The 19,665-nt window shown below is 36.1% G+C and overlaps 1 protein-coding gene across 1 annotated transcript in view; it reads right to left on the bottom strand.

Moving 5' to 3' along the window:
• The window catches only part of LOC146598693 (pecanex-like protein 1), a gene marked incomplete at its 5' end in the record, with an annotated part of 35,744 nt that extends 16,212 nt beyond the window's left edge, over positions 1-19,532 (bottom strand). The window contains 15 exons of the mRNA XM_085299805.1: positions 45-195; positions 1,420-1,520; positions 2,878-3,108; positions 4,062-4,315; positions 4,751-4,966; positions 5,675-5,733; positions 6,734-6,863; positions 7,445-7,553; positions 7,941-8,118; positions 9,487-9,628; positions 11,889-12,039; positions 13,568-13,660; positions 16,225-16,330; positions 18,105-18,214; positions 19,441-19,532. Coding sequence (XP_085155931.1) covers positions 45-195; positions 1,420-1,520; positions 2,878-3,108; positions 4,062-4,315; positions 4,751-4,966; positions 5,675-5,733; positions 6,734-6,863; positions 7,445-7,553; positions 7,941-8,118; positions 9,487-9,628; positions 11,889-12,039; positions 13,568-13,660; positions 16,225-16,330; positions 18,105-18,214; positions 19,441-19,532 — 2,123 coding nt within the window. The remainder of the gene's footprint in view (positions 1-44; positions 196-1,419; positions 1,521-2,877; positions 3,109-4,061; positions 4,316-4,750; positions 4,967-5,674; positions 5,734-6,733; positions 6,864-7,444; positions 7,554-7,940; positions 8,119-9,486; positions 9,629-11,888; positions 12,040-13,567; positions 13,661-16,224; positions 16,331-18,104; positions 18,215-19,440) is intronic.
• Positions 19,533-19,665: the final 133 nt, after the last annotated feature.

The following is a 19,665-nucleotide window of genomic DNA, read 5'->3' as shown; positions in this document are numbered from 1 at the left end:
GACAAGACAAGAATTGGCCATTGGTGGCTGGTCAAAGGTCTCACCTGATGTAGTTTAAGTGACATGCGTATTCCAGGAACCACCACTTTCCTTAGCAATTCCATGTCAGCAAAGATCCACTCATCTCTAATTGAGGATATACGGAAGTCGCCCTTAAATAAGGCATGCAGGCCATACAAGAACGATTCCAGATTACTGTTAAAGAAAAAAAGAAATCCCACACCCCAGACATTAACACAAATGCACAAACACTTCCACAATTATTTATCATCTGTGACAACAGCAGAAAATTCTAGATTTACACAAACACTGAGCTGTAGAGAAAGGCACACAATTTTTCTCTATAAAGGCAATTTACAGAAGGAGAGCAGGAGAAGAACATAAAAGCAAGCACATGTGCAACAAAGCCAAGACACTAAATGGTTAAGTACACTAAACATCTGATGACTACATTTTATATGCAGTAGATAATGTATTTACATGGACTTAAGTAAGCAGGAACTCTGAGAAATGCCTGATTTTGAGACTACTGAATAAAAAATTTTTCAGGGACTATAGCACCACAGTGGAAAAGTTAACAAGGAAATTTAGCTTCCGTTGTGGATGTTGTACCACAGAATGAAAATCCTGACAACTTTCCCATTATCAGTGTCATCAACTCCTTTTACTAAGCTAATGTTTTTAGTGAGCTTCAAATATACTTTGCTTGCTTTTGTTTGTATACCTGCAAAATTTTCATGAGTCAACCTGCTGGCATTTAGAGAAATTAGTTTCTCTGAAAGGAATGAAGTAAAACAGTTTTTGCAGCTGGCATCCAGCTGACCAGTAGCTTTCACATCTGATTATATCACTTTTTATTGCTTGTAAATCACCACCTTCAACTTCCTGAAGCATACAGCCACATTAGGACATTTGCTTTATGTGGGAACCTCTGTCTTGCAGGCTAACAGCCTCAGCTGACTTTAGTAAGCCAGACTGTCGCCAAAGAGCCAGCTAAGTTGTGAAGCTTAACACAATGGTCCTATCTAACTCCCACCAGGACATGTTTTCATTTTAACAAGCCATCCTCTTCTTCCTCCCTATTTACACAGGGCACCTACTTAGAGCAAGGAGTGAAGCTTACTTTCTGAACTCAATCCACCTAGTTTTTCAATTATCATTGATGCTCAACCACACCAGAATTCTCATTTTCCTTTAGTTCAACACAACAAAACACTCGAATTCAAGTTCTCCCTCATTTGCTGTTCCTTATGTGAAGTTTCACTGGTTCTTATAATGAAAACAGGTTATGCAGCATACCTGTCTAGTTTAAAGGAAAGACAGAATTTTTTCATTTAAAAAAGAGGTACTCATTCATTACTTAACCTAGGTGCTCATAGGGATTCTGGAGAAAGGGAGCATACAATAACATTTTATTACCTAGACATATGATGGGAAGCTGTCCCCAAAGCTCTCCGCCCCAGGACACACAGTCCGTAACACAGTGTCACCAAGGATGAGTCTTTACTTGAATCCAGTGGCTTGTAATAACAAAAGAAAAAAARGGGGAAAGGGGAGAAGGGAATAATAGTCAGGTGAACAGAGTTTAAAGATATACACATATATCACTACAGAAGAAAAAATGTTTTGCCAGAAGGAGTAAAAAGACAACAACCCCAACATACACAAAAGGTATACAAATTTAAGTGTGCTCGTGTACCTGCCCCACCARGTATTTCCGCTCAGACATGCATTAGCAATTATTTTTAAAATGTAAAATTGTATGTTCTACATACATGCAAAGAAAGATGCATCAAGCTATATTTGAAATAAGTTGTAAGCTGTTCAGATGCATAAGCTTTCTTTATGCATACTGTGCATCTTGTATGCAAATTTTTTTTTAGCAAAATTACTATGTTTTAAGATGAAAATATTTCTAACAAATAAAATTGATTCTCACTTCATAGTTAGGAGTGTATAACTGAGTTAACTGTAAACTTCTGTAGATTAAAGCTTTACTTAGTGGAAAAATCACTCAACTAAAGCCCTAACAGGTAAAGGTACATTATGCCCTAGATAACAGATTGAGTATCCAAGTGATTAAATTCGATTTTCACTACTTACACAAAATATTTCACAAGACAGTTACTTTGAGTGAAATGATTATCTTTGGCTGTTGTTTGTCATTTGACTGCAGAAAGCTTTAAAATCTTATACCCTTTAAAACTGGCTAATCTTCTCACTCCAAAGTAAGTCTTCATTCTGAACTCAGATCCTTCATTAAATGCAAGAAATCAAATTTTATCCCTTTCCTTTTAAACTCAGTCAATTCTTGTTCATTCTCAAAAAGCCGCACTGTGTCACATATGATTTTTGGCAAGCAGCAAGAAGTCAAGCAGCACTCTACAAACATTCTCATAACCCTATTTAAAAGGCAGAAGGATCTACAGAGGAAAAGGGYTGGGTATGGAATGATCACTATCACATGCCAGCAGTTCCAGCGATCCAAAGGAGAGGCACAGTATGATGACTAAGTAACACACAGTCTGTTTTACATGAGCTGGAGACAGCTTATTGTATGACTACGGTCAAGTTATAAAAACAAGTATCTAAACATAAATATATCCTTCTCTATGTAGATAAATGTCTGATTAAGATTCAATTGATTCGTGAGAGCTGTAAGTGAAAATGCACTATTAAACAGGTTACATCGTATACCACTATACTAGTTACTTGAAGAGGAGAAAAAGAAAATCAAACTTAGTGAACTACACACTGATTTTTGATTAAAAGTTATTTTAAAGGGAATACTAMAGAACTCTGCAAGTCAAATAACAAGAAAAACACATAAGACCATCCTAGAACAGTGAATAGCTTTCCTTGCATGTTTATACCTACCTTTTCTCTTCGAGAGCAGCAATACTCTATCCAGTTCAGATAAATCACACAGAAACTCTCTCTTGAGATCCCTGCCAGACGGTGATCATAATCCTCATCAATATTGGGATTAAATGTTGGGTCTACGTCAACGTAATTGCGGTCCGTACATAACCGCAGTCCTTCCTGCATGGTCTCATTAGCTAACCATTCCTCTAGCTTGGGGGATGTTGTGACATAATAGATGATTCCCTGAAACAGTAGTAGTAAAAAATACATGAGACCATACTGCAATAAAAGTGTTAACAATTTCAGTTCTTTCAACTCGTTCTCGCTCCTTACCCATAAAAGCCCAAGTATTACACAGAAGTGTTTGTTTAGTTTACAGATGGAATGAATTTGAGTGCTCAGAAAACACAAGTTTACAAACACATACATTTTCTAAAAATTTAGAAGTGTCGAGAGTTCTAAAGCATGTGCTAAGGGACTAGGCAAAAAGAAAGAAGGATGGCACAGCATTCTCACTGTAGTTGGTGSGGAGGAGAAATTAAATAAATGGGAATTTTTACCTACTGAACTTGGACACAGTACATTTCTGAAATTAAAATTTAGTTTTCTAAGGTAAATTAACAGATGGGAAAGTTTAAAGCCTGRGTGTGTTTGGAGAAAAAAAGCCACATGTATATGTGTGTATAAGTATCTGGCAAGTACTTCAACCTGAAGTTTTCACATCTTTCAGAGAGTGTGAGCTTGTGAGACACATGAAATAGTATGCAAACTGATTAGCTGAGGAGATCTGAGGCCTGCAGAGTCCTGTAACAATTTCAGGGTTTTTAAACAAATATGGGTTTGGCCAGCTTTTTAACAACAAAACAGCTCAGCTTTCTAATCTGTTCCTGTTTGAGATAAATGTATCTTTTTATTTACTTCACCAGATTTTACATTTGGGTAATAGCCTTCTGAGTTTCTACTCCAGTTTCAGCTGGAAACAGTGTCTTCTCTTTGTTCTAGACTACACGATCCTTTCCCTGCTCATACACTAGAATATCAATTACCTATCAGCTCCAACTTTGTCCTTCGATGAAACTGTTCACATCTTTAATTTGTACCACACTGATCTTCTGATGAAGAGACACTGGAAGTTTAAACACTTCCTAGCTCTAATCCAGCTTACTTCCCAACATCTGTATTAAYCAGAATCATACCTTTACATAGTAAGTGGTGAGAATTTTTCGCAGATCAAAGACTTGAAGCATGGATGCTGCACTGTTGTCAGTGATACTATAACCCTCCAGAACATACTTTGTCACAAGAACTTCCCAAGCCAGCCAACGCTGACCAAAGGCAGCATTAAAGGAAAGCATATGAGGAAGGTGGCCCGGTTCACAGCAACAAAAACCTTCATCTTCCTCTACACCTTCAGTAATGGCCTCTACTTCTCGTTGCTGGCAGTAAGTTCCTTTAGAGAAACAGAGAAAATAAACTCTTCAACTTTCCTTTTTATATGATGGACTTAAGATGACTCATTTACACGTTTAGAATCACGCAAGTCTCAAACTGCAATTCTGTGAACAGCACGTGAATTACTTGTCAATTAACAGTAGTTCTCTATTTAATTAAAAAAATGTATAGCCTAATTTACCACTGTAGAATCACCTATAATAATTTGGGGAAGGTAAGCAACAATTATGGCAGCCATGTTGCACTCAACTGGGAAGACAGACTTAGCATGAATTCTGCAAGAAATAGCTAATTTTCCTCACAAATAAGGGGGTATACAGAGGCTCTGTAACCCATTTCCAAAGCAAAYGATTTACAGATGGAATTGAAAGTAACTTCAGTTTCCAGAACAGAAGTTCACTCTGCAAGACAGTTAAAAGTGTAGCATACTCACCTCTGAATTCAAGCCCCCTCAGCTGAAAGGTGACCAGGCCATTTCCTATCTCTATAAGGTGTACGAGTGCATTGAGGTAGTCAGAGGCTAGGATGAAGCAGTCCCCAGTACTATAGTTTCCCCACCGACCCAGCAACAAGTCTCCACATAAGCTGTGCTGAAGGGAACGGGTTAAATGTTCATAGAAAATTGAATTCAGGTTGTTATCATCTGAACCTGCAGGAAGATTGAATTTGAGTTACCATCTGACTCTGCAGGAAAAAAAAAAAAAAAACTCAAGCTTGAGTGTCAATGAAAGCTACCGCTTCACATTTAGTCCTGTATTTTCTCAGCAACAATTTTGTTTCAAGGTCCCATCTGTTTTTAGAGACAACAACTCTGAATAAATACTAGGTCAAGTTTAATACTTTGACTATTCTTCTCCCTCTTACTGACTCACTCTTCCTTTTATCAAGTTATTCCTTTAGTTTCAGTCATGTATCTCCCAACAATCTATTCCATGTAACAACATGCAAAAGTAAATGAGCACAGAAGTAATCCAGTAATGACTTGTTGTACTGGTTTTATCACTAAGGATACCACTAAGATATCTTCAAATAAYGTTTGGCTTTTTAACTACTTGGAAAGAATATAATGCAAAATAGTTTTATGCATACTTTGATTATCAAGGAAGGAAGGGAAAATAAAGCAGACAGATACACAAGGTGGTGGGAAGAGATAAGACCATATGACAGTTTAAAGAACGAAGCAGAAGAAATGATGGGGAGAAAGCAGCAGCAGACAAGGGATGGAGGGTAGGGGAAGAAAATGACCTGAGAAGAGGAGGAAAACRGCCAGAAAGCAAACTGATCACATACCCTATTTAAAAATCCTCATTCCTCCTATTTCTTTAGAACAGTTTCAGACAAAAACTAGGAAAGCTACCTGGATTTCTGTCAAGCTGGGAAGCCAATCTTGTATTTGAATGATCCACACGCTTTGTGCTGAAAATAGAATAAAGTGTTCTTAACATAAAATCTCATACTGTAATAAAATTTAAGGAAAGAAATTATTAACAAAACAAAAATCAAAAAAGTATTTCCCTTGAAATAGTGTGTAAAGTTGTTTTTTTATAGTTTTTACATGCTAATTTGCTATTCTGAGTTGTGCAAGTGCTTTCTGGTAATAGCATTAYGATCCAATATCTAACAAAAACTTGCCCACAATAGGTTGTCATAGAAAACTTTAGTTTCAGACGCGATATCATAAAATGCATGTATTCTTAGGTAGATATCATAAAGCTTTAGATACGACAATTTCACTTTAGAAGCATTTAATCAGCACAGCTAATATTCCTGTTGAGTAAAGGGCAATTTTCAGGAAATAGTTTTCTTGGCTCAAAATACAAACCTTCTTTACCCTGTATTCTGAAAACAGTACTTACACTGTTCTACTGTGCTCATCTTGCCCTACGCTGTTTGTCTAATGTTCCACTAGTCTGATACTCCATTAACACTGGAGGTATAAAATTAGGGGAGGTACAATCTGACATGAAGAAGCTTTTATTGTTGATAGCTTCTTGATCAAGAGATCTACTTGAATGACTTCAAATTGAGTTTTGGTGCTAGCATTAAGGACAACCAGTTTTTTATTTGTAAAATGAGCAATAAACAAAGATAAGTCAGGGTTCTGAAAACCCCCCCAAAAGCAGCTTTTGTATCTAAAATTCACCTTCTAATTAAAAATTCATTTAAAACCCCCACAATTTTGATGCGTAAAAAAGAATATAACCAAGACACTACACTTCTATAAATAGCAATTAAAGAAAGGTAAATACTGTCGGTATTAAACAAGTTTTTTTGAAACTCAGAGCTATAAACTCATTTCTTCAGGCAAAAAAAAAAAAAGGCACTTGGAGATAAACACACATTTAGCCATAGCTATGTTATTACATCCTCCCACCCTTCCAGCCTCACAGATCTTTAAAGGCTTTATGTCACCTACTTGTAGTCTCTTTCCCAGAATTTGACAGGTCTGGCATATGAAGTGATGAATATTGCACTTCCCAGAAAAGGATTCAATGGAGTGGAAAAGAAAGCTGACACAGCTGCTTGGACAAACAACATTGCAGAATCTGTAGGATAACAGGGTTAAGGAAAGCAACTACTTTTTCAAGCTTCTTTAATAGTACATTAAGTAGACAGTGGCACTAACTAAGAACAACCGTGTACCTTACCAAGTAYCTTTACTGCATCTCCAGCAATAACTGATTTTTTCTTTGTTGTTTTTAAATTCAGAAATTAGGGGGAAAGAGCCTGGCATTAGACATGGTGCTAATTCCTTTTCTGGAAGTTCTTCTGCAAAGRATATTAATTCAATACAAATCAGAACAGTCTACCCATGAGCTAAAAATGCAATGCTAACTCAGAAACCAACAACCAGAGTTGGTGACTCTTGAAAAAGAGAATGACTGTCAGAAGAAAAGCTATGYCATTTTTGCAGTGAAACAACTCCTTTCTGTGCTTCTGGGTTAGAATTCTATTCCTACTATGGTATAATTCTCAGTGCGGTCACAAGTATACACAGTTTTTCRTAAATACTCACTGGACAAGCATGCTCATACACTACAGCCTATGATCCATAAACCATTATAATGCAATACTCAGAAATGATAAATACACATGAACAAACTAAATCTGCATTTTCAAAGGATACGCGGCACAGCAAAGGGCTGGGCAAAAGCATGGAAAGCAGAACCCCAGGTGATCTGCCAGGGAGCGATGTAGGTATATACAAATTTCAATTTATAAAACAGTTCCCAAAGCTACAGAAGAGAAAGAAGGAAAAGTATTTAGTGATTCGGCTAAAAATTAACTGGCTTTGCAGTGCAATAAATACCCTGAAGGGCTTCCTGATCCTCCTAGAATTCTTTCARGTCTGCCAGAAGTCTTTAGATTTAAAAACTAAACTACTACTACTAACATGTTATGTACTTTATTGTTCTTCTAACAGAAACTTGTCAGATTTTTAGAAGGTCACGTATTCTTTCCTCAAGCAAACATTGCAAGTGCTTTGGGAAGGAGAATTCTCAGTTGTTTTACAGTATATGTATTAAAGTGCTGATAGGACTGATGACTTGAAAGATTAGGACTTCAGACTGTTTTCCCTTTTGGATGACCTGAAACACCCAGAAATAGAAAGAGTTAGTTACCTTGCTGAAGAGTATGGACATGAAGAAGAGATCTAGCAGCATGGTCTCACTAAAACTTTTGTAATCAAAAGTAAAGAAAAGCACTGTGAAAATAACAGTGACGTACTGGCACGTTGGGCTACTGAATGATGAACGGAGTAACTTCAAGCCAGCTATTGTGATCATTAAAGCACCCAACCTGTGCAAGAAATTCATACAAAAAAAAAAAAAGTTATTTATCTGCTATTTGAAAGGCTTGTTAAAGACCACATAAACTGTTGCTGTTGTGACGCCAACTTCTTAAAATCTCAAGGTTTGGATTTAGGGTTTTTCTCTTCTCCCCACCTTAAAGATGACTTCAGATTTTAAAGTTACTATCAGAGTCTTTCAATCAGTACTGCCAAGACCAATCACTAGTCCAAAACAATGTTCAAAGCATTAGTATTATTTATAAAAAAACAATCTCCCTAAAACATTAGAGGTGAAATCATCCCCATATTCTGAATAAAAAGATCCTATCTTTAATTCAGGTTATGAATATCAAGATGCAAAAATGCTAAAAATGATCTATATTACTCAGTGAGAGGATGTTTCTAAATAGTGGATTATCAACATTTCCTGCATGACTATATTGCTCCAGCTAATATTGAGTTTAATGACAAACTTACTATTGTAATACTATTGGATGGTGTTCTTTTTTCTGAGCTAGTAACAGATTGAAGGGTTATATAAAACAGTTCAAATAATGTAATGGTGATATTTCTCCCAAACTCCCTCCAGAGTGACAAGAACAGTAAGTCTAAAGCAAAAAATTACTAGATTCAGGGATTACTAAACTTTGAAAGAACAGCTAAACATATATCACACTCTTTTCAGATTTATTTCTTCCTGCAATACTTCTGTTTTAAATCATCAGAACTTCAAATCCAAAAAGGCCACCTAGTCACTGTTCTTGGAGGGATAAACTGCAGGGCCTATTATTGGATTCACACTTACTGAAACAATCAGATACACTACTTTGGAATTATAGTCAAGGCTCAATGTAAGAAGCAGCATGCAATTCTGTCTGGACACAAGTTACACTGACGAAGAAATCAGAAGGCCTGAGGAATTCCTTGATAAGAGCAGAAAGCAGCAGAGGGGCTGCAAGCTAGCATATSATCGGTGAGGGAATGTCACAAATCTTAGCTTTACACCTGACAGTGTACTGTAGCTATCTTAACTTTGCAGACTGAATAATCATATTATAGACTCTGAAGATCGAACAAGAAATTCTGATCTCATACTACTAGATAATTCTGCAACTTGTGATCTTTACAGTATATGCTAGGACTCCAAAGATTTTCTTTGTAAGGGTTCCTAATCTAACCCTGAAGTACTCCACTCATTTTAAGCCAGAAAGCTGATTTAGTTCAGTAAGAGTCTGCAAATAAAGGAAAGTCTTATTTATTTCTTGTCTTAGTTTCATGCAAATAGCATTAACTGTCTTCTCACAGACTAGAACACACTATTCCATTTTACAGCATATTGAACATACTCAGATTACCTGATAACCTTTTCTACTTACTCTGTATCCAGTTTCTTTGGACTAGCAATATTCTTAGCGCTGCTGCTAAGCTCATTGAGGACTATCAGTGGGTAAATAACATTCTTCTCTACAAAAAGGAGCCAAATATGAAGTTTCTCAAACCACATAACATGTGCAGCATCTATCAAGACACATTAAAAAATAAGAGATTGTAGTATCAAATTAAACTCAGGAGACTGCTAACAATACAGATCCTTGGTCTGAGATATTTGTGATTAAAAAGCCCACATACCTCTATCAGCTTGCCTACAGAAGTATTTAACAAGTTYGACATTTCTATATATCACAGCATTAACATCTCACTCCCTTCAAAAGTTCCAGTCAYGAAACCAAACACTGAATTAGGGGACATCTATATTCTCATCTAACTGCAGTAGATAGATGATGATCATTCTGAGGTATTATTCCTAAAGCACAGCAGAGGACTTCCACTGATAAGCATCTGCACAAAATTTACTACACCATAGCATCATTTTGCTAGCTACACACTGTCTGCACGTGGAAAGTAACAATACGTTGACATCAACATTGAAACCAATCAAATTATTTCACATTAYGCATTTTAGTTGGTGTGAAAGGATGTCTTCCAATGATATTTAAATTAAAACATTTCTGGTTCACCCCTCCACAATCTAGAGGAACATTCTTTTTCCACAACACAAACTTCTGAAAGCTAAAAACTTCTGAATTTTTACAACTGCCAAAGAAAAAAAAACACACACACACACAAAGAAAAGCTAAATAGGGCTGCTATGTTTCAAATTAATGCAAATGAAAATAATGGTGGAGGGGGCAGAGATAATCTTACAAAGCAGTACAAMTACAGGATGAAAGAACCTGTGTCAGACATTTCTTCTTTCATCTTGTGTAAGTTCATTAAAATGAACACACTATCAAATAYGGCTAACCTGAAGTCAGGAATCAAAGGGAGCTAATACTGTAGCTTTTCTACTTTTGTACATTGAAAGTCTAATCATGCAAGTGCACTTTTCACTTTTTCCCCTCCAAGGGGAGCTTAGCATGATATTACGATTAGTATTCATATTTATTCATCTGTACACCAATCACAGAAAAATGCAACTTGGACACTGGTGAAAAGACCACACTGCATAGCTGGTACAAAGATGGAGGTTTTTAAGAATCTGTTCTGAAAATTCCATGTTTTTGAATGTAGTAAAATGCTCGTGTACTTCAACTTTCTCTGCACTACTACTCTGTTATCTTGTAATTCCTGGTTATAGAAATATTAGAATTGGCTAATCCTTGACATGTTTAGTAAGGCAAACCTGGCCTCTTGCAAATCAGTTATTTCATGCAAAATTGCACTGTTCAATGATATACTTTTGTAGTACTGTTAACAGTACTACAACAACTGTTAACAGTTAAAGCAGGGATTAGAGATGAAACAGAATCCCACACAAGTTTTTGCCATTGTCTTCCCTTGAAAACTAACTGAAGGAAAAAAAATAACTTCAGTTATATTTAAGTCTTTCTTGATAGAAATTTGTTCAATTTGCTCTCAAGAAAAAAAAAAAACTAACATCAAAAAAAAAAAGAAAAAGCTCCAGTAGGGAGACACTTCAATCTACCTCTACAATATTTATCAGTGTTGGCAAATTGATCAGCAGGRTGTTTATATATTCTACAGCTGCCAGGGAAAGATTTCATGAAGATGTAGACTTCAATACAAGGTGACAGTGTCTATCCATACATATCAATTAGTGAGACTGATCCCTTAGTCTGTTTCTTMCCCTAGTAGGGCCCTTGAGATCTTAACACAAGGGACACTATTGCATGTAAAAACATCAGTATTCACCAACCTTTGATCTGCTTGAATTTTTCAGTACATAAATTCTTCAAAAACAAATTTCATTAAAAGAATGATTAATGAAATGGAGTTATTCACTTAGATTTTTGGGGCACCACATGTCTGCTAAACATGTCAACAATACTGGTAAGAATCAAATCTATGCCAAGTTGAAAGCTTCAACTGCATTCACCATTTCTAATCCTCTACAACATTTGAAAACCAACTTGAAGAAATATCTAGTGAAAAAAAGCACTGCAACTATACCAAAAATTACCAAGGCAATCATTGTCACAATCATTACATTCTGAGAAATCTTCAATGGAACTGCTTGGAGATAACGTTAGTATATCTACGATATAATCATCATTAGTTAATAGATACATAAAACATCATGGAATCAAAGCACAAGGAACTAAAACTAATAAGTTACAAAACTGGTTATCACGAAATACTTCAGCAATGATGATAAAGCAAAGAACAAAAAAATATTGATRGTTAAATTAGTCAGCAATAACTACAAGTTAAAAAAATTAATAGTACTTACTATTAAGTACTCATTAATAGTACTTACTTCGGACTTCAAACTGATAGTATTCCTTGGTTTTCAGCAAGGGATGAGAAAAACAATGCCAAGGAAGTTGCTTTCGGAGTTGAGGCAGAACATAATGGGTCACAAAGCCTACTGTACCCACCAATGCATAGAGAACGTAACTTAAAATAGGCTAAACAAAAGAAGAATTGAACACATTAAGGTTTGTATTTTATAAACAAGATAATTAGCTAATAGTTTTTTGCTTGGATATATCTAAATAAAGACATTTCTCAAGAGTTATAGCTGCTCTTTTTTTTTTTATTCTAGTAATAGTTTTTTCCAGCATCTATGCAGTTGTTCCTGTACAAGTTGAGACTGTAATTCTTCACAAGAAACTATACTGTCAACTTTARGAGTGTCAAACAACAAGAAATGCTCCCCAAGAGAATTACCTGYCCATTTCTAACATATTTTCACCAAGTTTAGAAGTATCTTAGAGGAAAAATAGCCTGCCAGTGTTATTTCACAGTCAGTTGCTTCTGACCCATCTGCGTTTTATTTCTTAAATTATAAAGTTATTAYGCTCTAAGGGCCAAACCTGATCTACATTTTCATCTTCTGGAAAGAAGGACGAGGTAAAAGCATAATGAAAAAGAAATCATTATTCTTGTGTTCTCTTGAAGAGGAGTCAAATAAGCAGCMTTCTAGGACCAAATCCTCTCCCAAATATTATATTTCAAGCAGAAAATTAGTATATTTGCACAGTATAAAGACTGAATTTTACAGCAACACTTTCTATATGTAATTGTTTTAAAAGATTTAGACACAGCACAGCAAAGTCAGGATTGCATTACTTTGTTACAAACTCTCAATTCTGAAATTCTTGGAAGCCCAAGCCTACCCAGCTATATAACTGGTGAAGAGCATACAGCCAAGTTTCTCAAGCACTGCAGAGAACAACATCCAGAGGGAGTGCTGAAGTCCATCCACACAACAGAACAGATACTTCCCACAGAAAAATCTAGCACATCTGCTCAAGTAAGACTCATCTGAGAACTTTAATATTTGACACAATCTAAATGTACTTCGTAAAATGAGTTTCATAATTTAACCGTAGGCAGCTGCAGGATGGTAAAACCCTTCCAAATTGGGGCGGGCAGCACACCCAACAACCAATGAAGCCAAAAACCATCTTTCATTTGCCTGAAATAATGCTGTTTAAGCAAGCTAGTGACTCCATTTGAGGAATACTAGAAAAAAATTGAGCAGCTATAACTCTTGAGAAATAGCTTTATTTAGATATATCCAAGCATAGGTCTAGTTTCAGGTCATTATCAAGTAGAAAAAACAATTCCCCCCTCMAATCCCCACAAACAAAAMCCCCAAACCAGTTTCATCTTTCCTCAGCCCAGAATGATCCTAACACTATTTAACATASATGAAATAGTCTCTGTCACAAAATGCCCTTCTAAGTCAGCTGAAAAAAGCCCAGAAGCTAAAAAGAAAGTAGGAAAGTGAAGGCAGAGAACAGGTTTGGGGCACATAAAACCAAAGCATTAAGATCTTCTCATAGACACTGGTCACACTACATTTAAAGATATATTCTAGAACTAGTCAAGCTACCTAGAGCATTACCTAAATATGTGTTATAACGTACCGAAATATGTGTTAACATTAGACTTGGATATAAAAAACAAACAGCATGATGTAAACCTTACCTGTAGAACTGTAAATACTGTACTGACATGAATTGCGAAATAGAGTACACCAATGACAACACACACAATCAGGTCAGACTGCAACCGTTCACTCTGGGAAATAATAAAAAAAATCTTTAGAAAACACTCACTCTGGTTGTCTTCTAAGTCTTACAAGTTCCACCCCAGTAACATCCAAACCAATTAGAGAATTTTCAAATGATGCCAGCATTAGCAACTTCCACCCAAGTTACTGGAAATATCACATTCCACTYTGGCAGGAGAGAAACCTACACGCTTTTGAGAATCTCATTCCTCAATCCTCTGTTTTTAAGCTACAAAGGAAAAATCTGTACTATTACCAAACACATGGTAAGTCCTATGGCCAAGAACATCAGTCCAAATGAGTCAACTGAAAAGATACCTACCCGAAGGGGTATATGGAAAACATACCCAGTACATTCTCTCTCTCATTCTGGACTGTGAAGGGGTATTAGGATCCTATCTAATAGCACTGAAAAAAAAGAGCCAAAAAGGCTAACCAGTTCTCCCAGTTACAATCAAAGATTTGTTTRGAAACACGAGATCAGAAAGGGCCTTGGACAACAGCTGCCTGACAAAGCTAACTGTCAGGTGGAAAAACCAGGCTTGCTCTCCATCTCTGATCTCCCCCCTCCTTTGCAGGAAGGGAAAGGGAAGCTTTAGAACTAAGGATTAGCAACCTTGAACCTGGAGAGGAGCTTAGGGTTGAGAAAGCGGAATGAGTTTGAATTTTCTGTTACGGCTTAAGAAGAGACACATGCACAAGTTTTGGGGAGGTTTTTGTTTGTTTTTTCAAGAAATGGGCAAGTTACAAAATACTTAACACCAGACTCTGTCACAAGGGGGCGAAACAGACTTAGAGCCATTTGAGTTCAATAGCCTTCCAAGTTTAGATCTATTTCCTCAGTGTAAATACAGTATTAGTATTCCCAGATCAGAAAGGCATTACTGGATTAGCTACCGTAATAGTGGCCATGTAATTACACAAAACAATTATTTCTTCAAGCTCTTAACTTGTTGAGATATAGCTTATTTTTAGAGAGACAAAAAGACTTGATATTAGAAAAAGAAAGCAAGAATACRTTATATTTCTCAGATTTCTTTCTTCTCAAACAGGATGAGGGATAGAAAGCTAAATAAGAGGTTCAAGYCCCTTTGGTCTCTCTCTCCCGCCCCCTAGCCACAGCTCTACATTAAGAATATAAATAGTGCCAGTATCTCCCATTCTAGGGAGGAAAAATAAGTTGTGCTAACACCATCAGTGTTAAGATGACTTCAGTTTATCTGGTTTAAGTATCTACCTGTGCWTTCCATGCACTGCACATTGCCATGTTTATATCTGCTAGACTAAGGAATGCTATACTAGAAGAAATCTATCAATGCAGTTATTCTCCTAGAGCCAGGCCCTAAAAAGATTAAGTGTTCAACCTCCTCTTGTGTAAGCTAAACTTAATATGTTTCTGAAGTGTTACACTTGCTGATTTACTAGGTGAAAAAGAATAATGTCTAAATATTACTATTTTCATAACTATTCAGAGTGAATTTGCACCAAGAATTCAAATTATAAGATAAAGTAAATGGAGTATGTTATATTTGCCCAGTAATATTTCCACCATTTTTATTTTCCCCTTCTGGAACAGGACACATGAAGCTTTTGCTCACAATTACTAGAAATACTGAGTTAATACGGTCTTACTATCATTAATCATTCCAACTTGAACTTGCACACAAAATCAACCATCACTTACATTATTGACATGAACTAAAAGACAATCCCCAAAGAATCTTCGAGTGTAACTCAGGGAAATACTCACTTTCTCACATGTCTCTATTTAAATAATAGAACTTAAATTGTATTATGATGATATTTTTTAGCATAGTATGTGTGTTTAACTACAGATTTAAAAGAACTATCGTTTTCATGGACAGCATTTAGCAACAAATGACAAACACAAAATTTTCAGAAGATCTGAAGTTTCATTGTATACAGCATGGTAAGGTTTCAGTTTACACCAAGTTTTAACTTTGTGACAAACAACAAAATGGAACAGTTAGAGGCACATTTTCCCAGAGCATGAGATTGACCAAATAAAATTTCTCACTCTGGATGCATAGCTGCTGCCTGTTAAAGGGAGCATATAATTGTCATTTGTCTTTCAAATGCTCAGCCGAGCAGCAGTGCAGGTTACATAGCAACATAGGTATATTATGATGAGAACTTAACCAACTGGAATGCACTTCCCTAGGCAAAGAGCTGAGCAGGAGATCTTTACTGTTTTTCTTCCTTAACATGGAATAGCATCATCTTTCCCTTCCATACCAAAAAGGATGGGCCCTTTCTCCCCACAATATAAAATGGCTTTCTTTCCCTTAATAAAGATAACCAAGCATTTGTTTTCAAGTAAAYATTCTTAAGTGTTGCGAGTTACCTGAGAAAGGGATATACAGTGCACTTAGAACTCTTAAAGCATCTGAGACTTTAATATCTATGTGCTTATTGCTGTCCTGCTCTAATCAACACCATGGTAATTATTAAATTGTTGTGAACTGTGAAATGTAAGTAACATCTAGACTGAGACAGTACCAATACATAGCAAATACTTAGATTGAAAGGGGGAAAAAAAAAATCTACTTACCACAGAATTTCTAAGCTTTTCRGGTAAAGGATCTTTCACTTCAGACAGAGGATCCTCAGGGTTTTTGTCTTCAGAATTAGGAAAAAATTTTGATTGCACTAAAGAGCTTAAAAAAGACAAAAAGAACCCACTGAAAAGCATGCTTTGTGTGGTTTTAGAAAAGTAACAAGAAGTCAAAAGATTAAGTTTATTATAAGAAAAAGCAATTCTGGCAGAATAGTACTTTCATGGGGCTCAGCCAATTTATAAAAACAAGATCTTAACTTTATAACAGAATCTGTTCTCTGGTTGCATAGAATGACTATCATTAGAGAGAGAACTTAGTAAGTAGACAGATCTTATTCTAATAGCAGTTTCTCCAGTATCAACAGGGGTAACTGCAAATGCTGAATTTTCAAATKGGTGCAGAGACAGCAGTTATAAAATACAAAGCCTTACTGCATAAAAACTTAACTCAAAAGGGGTCTATTTGTCAAYACATAAGTCAGAGAAACAAGAATTCCTTGATTTAATTCACACTTCAAAAAAAAATGTGCTGCCAGAGTTAATTCATGAATGGGCCATGCTGACCTAACTACTGATTTCTTAGCAGATCTTACTAGTGCTAGAACTCAAGAACTTACACCTAGGCTTTTAGAAAGTTATATGCAGCACCGCCAGCCACGTACAAACACCTCAAAATCCCTCCACGCATTTTTTCCTATAATACCCCGCGTGGTACAGAAATTTTTTTTATATACATACTTACATGKGTATTTTTTGAATATACACATACATATATACATATGTATACATACACTATGTGTGTACACACACACATTTTATAGTCAGAAAACTGACTACAGAATCAAGCCCTACAGCTTCAWGGGGGGAATCACAGTATTGCAATGCTCGACTCTAATGCATCCTGTTGACTAGTGGAATCCACAAGCCAGACAAGCATCCATGATATAGTGCTCAAAAAAAAGACAGCTAAGGAAAAGGATTTCGTACCAGCAGAGTATGAAGTTCACCTAAACTAACCAGAATTAACAGGAAAAAGTTTAGTTGCCTAACTTAGCCAAAGATACGAGTTCCCATTCTGCATGCGACACTTGGATAGCAATCATTGATTTTTCTGTTCACAGGAGAGGCCTCAGGCTATCTAACAGACCATTGCTTATCAAGTTTACCCAGTACTGCAGCTAAATTTAAATTCAAGTTCAAACTCTGCCTAACCCAGATATGCGACTGAGCCATGATTGGTGATTCTGTAGGAGGTGTTTCTTCTATTGGAAGTATTTTGTTTTACACAAATAAACTGAATCAGAGTTACTCATCAGATCAGAGCTCTCAGAAGGAAGATGGATGTGAATACCTGTTTCCTCATGCTAGATGAGAGCTCCAATCACCTAAATAGACTCATTTTGCATCTAATATCAGTTTATCTGAATTAGTGCTTTGAGCATACATTCAAAATAGGATCACAATAACAAAAATGAGCAAACACATTTTGAATGTGTTTAAGAGATTCAGCTTACACTAGTGCTTTCAGCAGCTTTTTAGCTACAGAATGGGTAAACCAYTCAGGGAGTTCAACACAAAGACTCTAGCAGAAAGATGCCAGCAGTAKTAGCTTTGAGAATATTAACGGGCACTTAAACCAGACTTTGGGATGTAAGTTATTTGTCAGAAGCCACAGAGAAAGATTGTGGTTAAAGGAGGAATCAGGACCAAAATTTGAGAATTACTCTCCCCTCTCTAGTTACCAGACCAACTTCATGCTATTTGATAATGCTAATGACTACCAGTTTGAACAGTACTTCTGGTATCCTCAACCAATGCTTCTCTATTAAGATTTGCTTCTTGATTGGTAAACAGATACAAACTGAGACACTTACAAAAGCACAGAAGGGTCACTACTTTGTCTGCTGAGATGATACGATATTGCCACTAACAAACCACAAAATATGGAGAAGAGAACTGGAATATGCTGCCCGTCCCAAGAATCCTGGGGACAGAAATGGGATGTTAGTAACTAGAAAACAAAGGGTATAACAATTATCTGACATCCAAGAATTATRTATGATGATTATAAAGTTAATTTTTCCTTTCTTTTATTAACTTTATAATTCAACAAGAATGAAACAGTAATTTCAGTACAAAAGTATTATTCAATATTTACCTATGTCTAAGTAGAAATCAGAACCTTTAACATAGTGTACATCAAGCTTTTACTTCTTAATCATTAAATAGTCACTTTATGCATGCTTTGAGACCACAGCTCCTCAGAATTGCATTTTTATTCACTTTCACATTTTAAACATTGCCTGCCGCCTTACTCTAATTTTTTTGCATGTGCTAAATTCTAATATATATTCRATTTTTAGTCTCAATCTGTACTGGACCTACAGAGATGAAACAATGATCCTTTGCTAAAGCTTGTATATCTTTGACATATGTGTTTACAAACATCTAATGAGTTACACCTGTACAAATTCCCAGAACACTAATGATGGTCTGTGGGTGATGCATCATGGGAATATTTCCTCTAAAAAGATTTTTACCATCTGCAACAGAGTTGAAAAGAACCTGTTTAAGTAGAGTTTGAAGGAGCACACACTAAGATTAATTGTCAACTGAGCATATTTGGTTACTGATACGCACAGAATTAACACAGACACAGAACCAACACCATGGTCAGTTTTCAAACAAAATGGCTTTTTAAGCAAGGAAAGCCTGTTTTTTGTTTCCTTATYAGATAATTCTACTTTCAGGTAGGCACACATCTTCACTTTGGCACTACAAACTATTTCTGGCTTTTAAAGTAACCATTAATTTGAAAGCACTATTTCTAGTTTTCAGCACTAGAAAAATATTCAAATGAATCTTCTTGAGAGAAATCAGGGAAATGCCAATACATTAAGAGTATGCAAGAAACAAACCAGCTGTGTGATTTTCTCAAGAGCCAATACAGAACATAACTGAAGGTAAGTATGTACTTTAGGCAAAACAAATTGCCCATTAGCATGTACATTTCATTGAGATAAATCATAAAGCTTTTAAAAGCAAAAAGCTAATTTGTTCCTGCTTTTTCATTTGCATCAGAGCAAAACAAGTATAAGACTGTACCAAATCAGAAGAGTTATTTTTAACTCACTTTTTGTATATTGCAAGGCTTAAGCAGAAAACAAAACCCAGAACTTTCATGTACACTGTGTCTATAAGCRTGCTCACCTTCAGGGCACCATAGCACAGTCCATACAACAATGCTACTGCCACAATACTACAGATAAAACTGTAAAGTGCTGCAAGCAGGCTTGTGGTAGCTGTCCATCATGGAAAAGAAAGGAAAAGTCAGTAACACATAATTAGTTAGATTAGAATACAAAATACTTCTAGTTGTTGCAGAAAAGTGAGAGCCCCCAGTTGTAACACCCCTCTGATAAAAAAAAAAAAAAA

Source organism: Rhea americana, unplaced genomic scaffold, assembly GCF_003343005.1.
Source record: "Rhea americana isolate MKP2758 unplaced genomic scaffold, rheAme1 scaffold_155, whole genome shotgun sequence".
Classification (NCBI taxonomy): domain Eukaryota; kingdom Metazoa; phylum Chordata; class Aves; order Rheiformes; family Rheidae; genus Rhea; species Rhea americana.
Note: the sequence above shows the minus strand (reverse complement) of the source record. Positions and strands in the feature narration are given on the sequence as shown.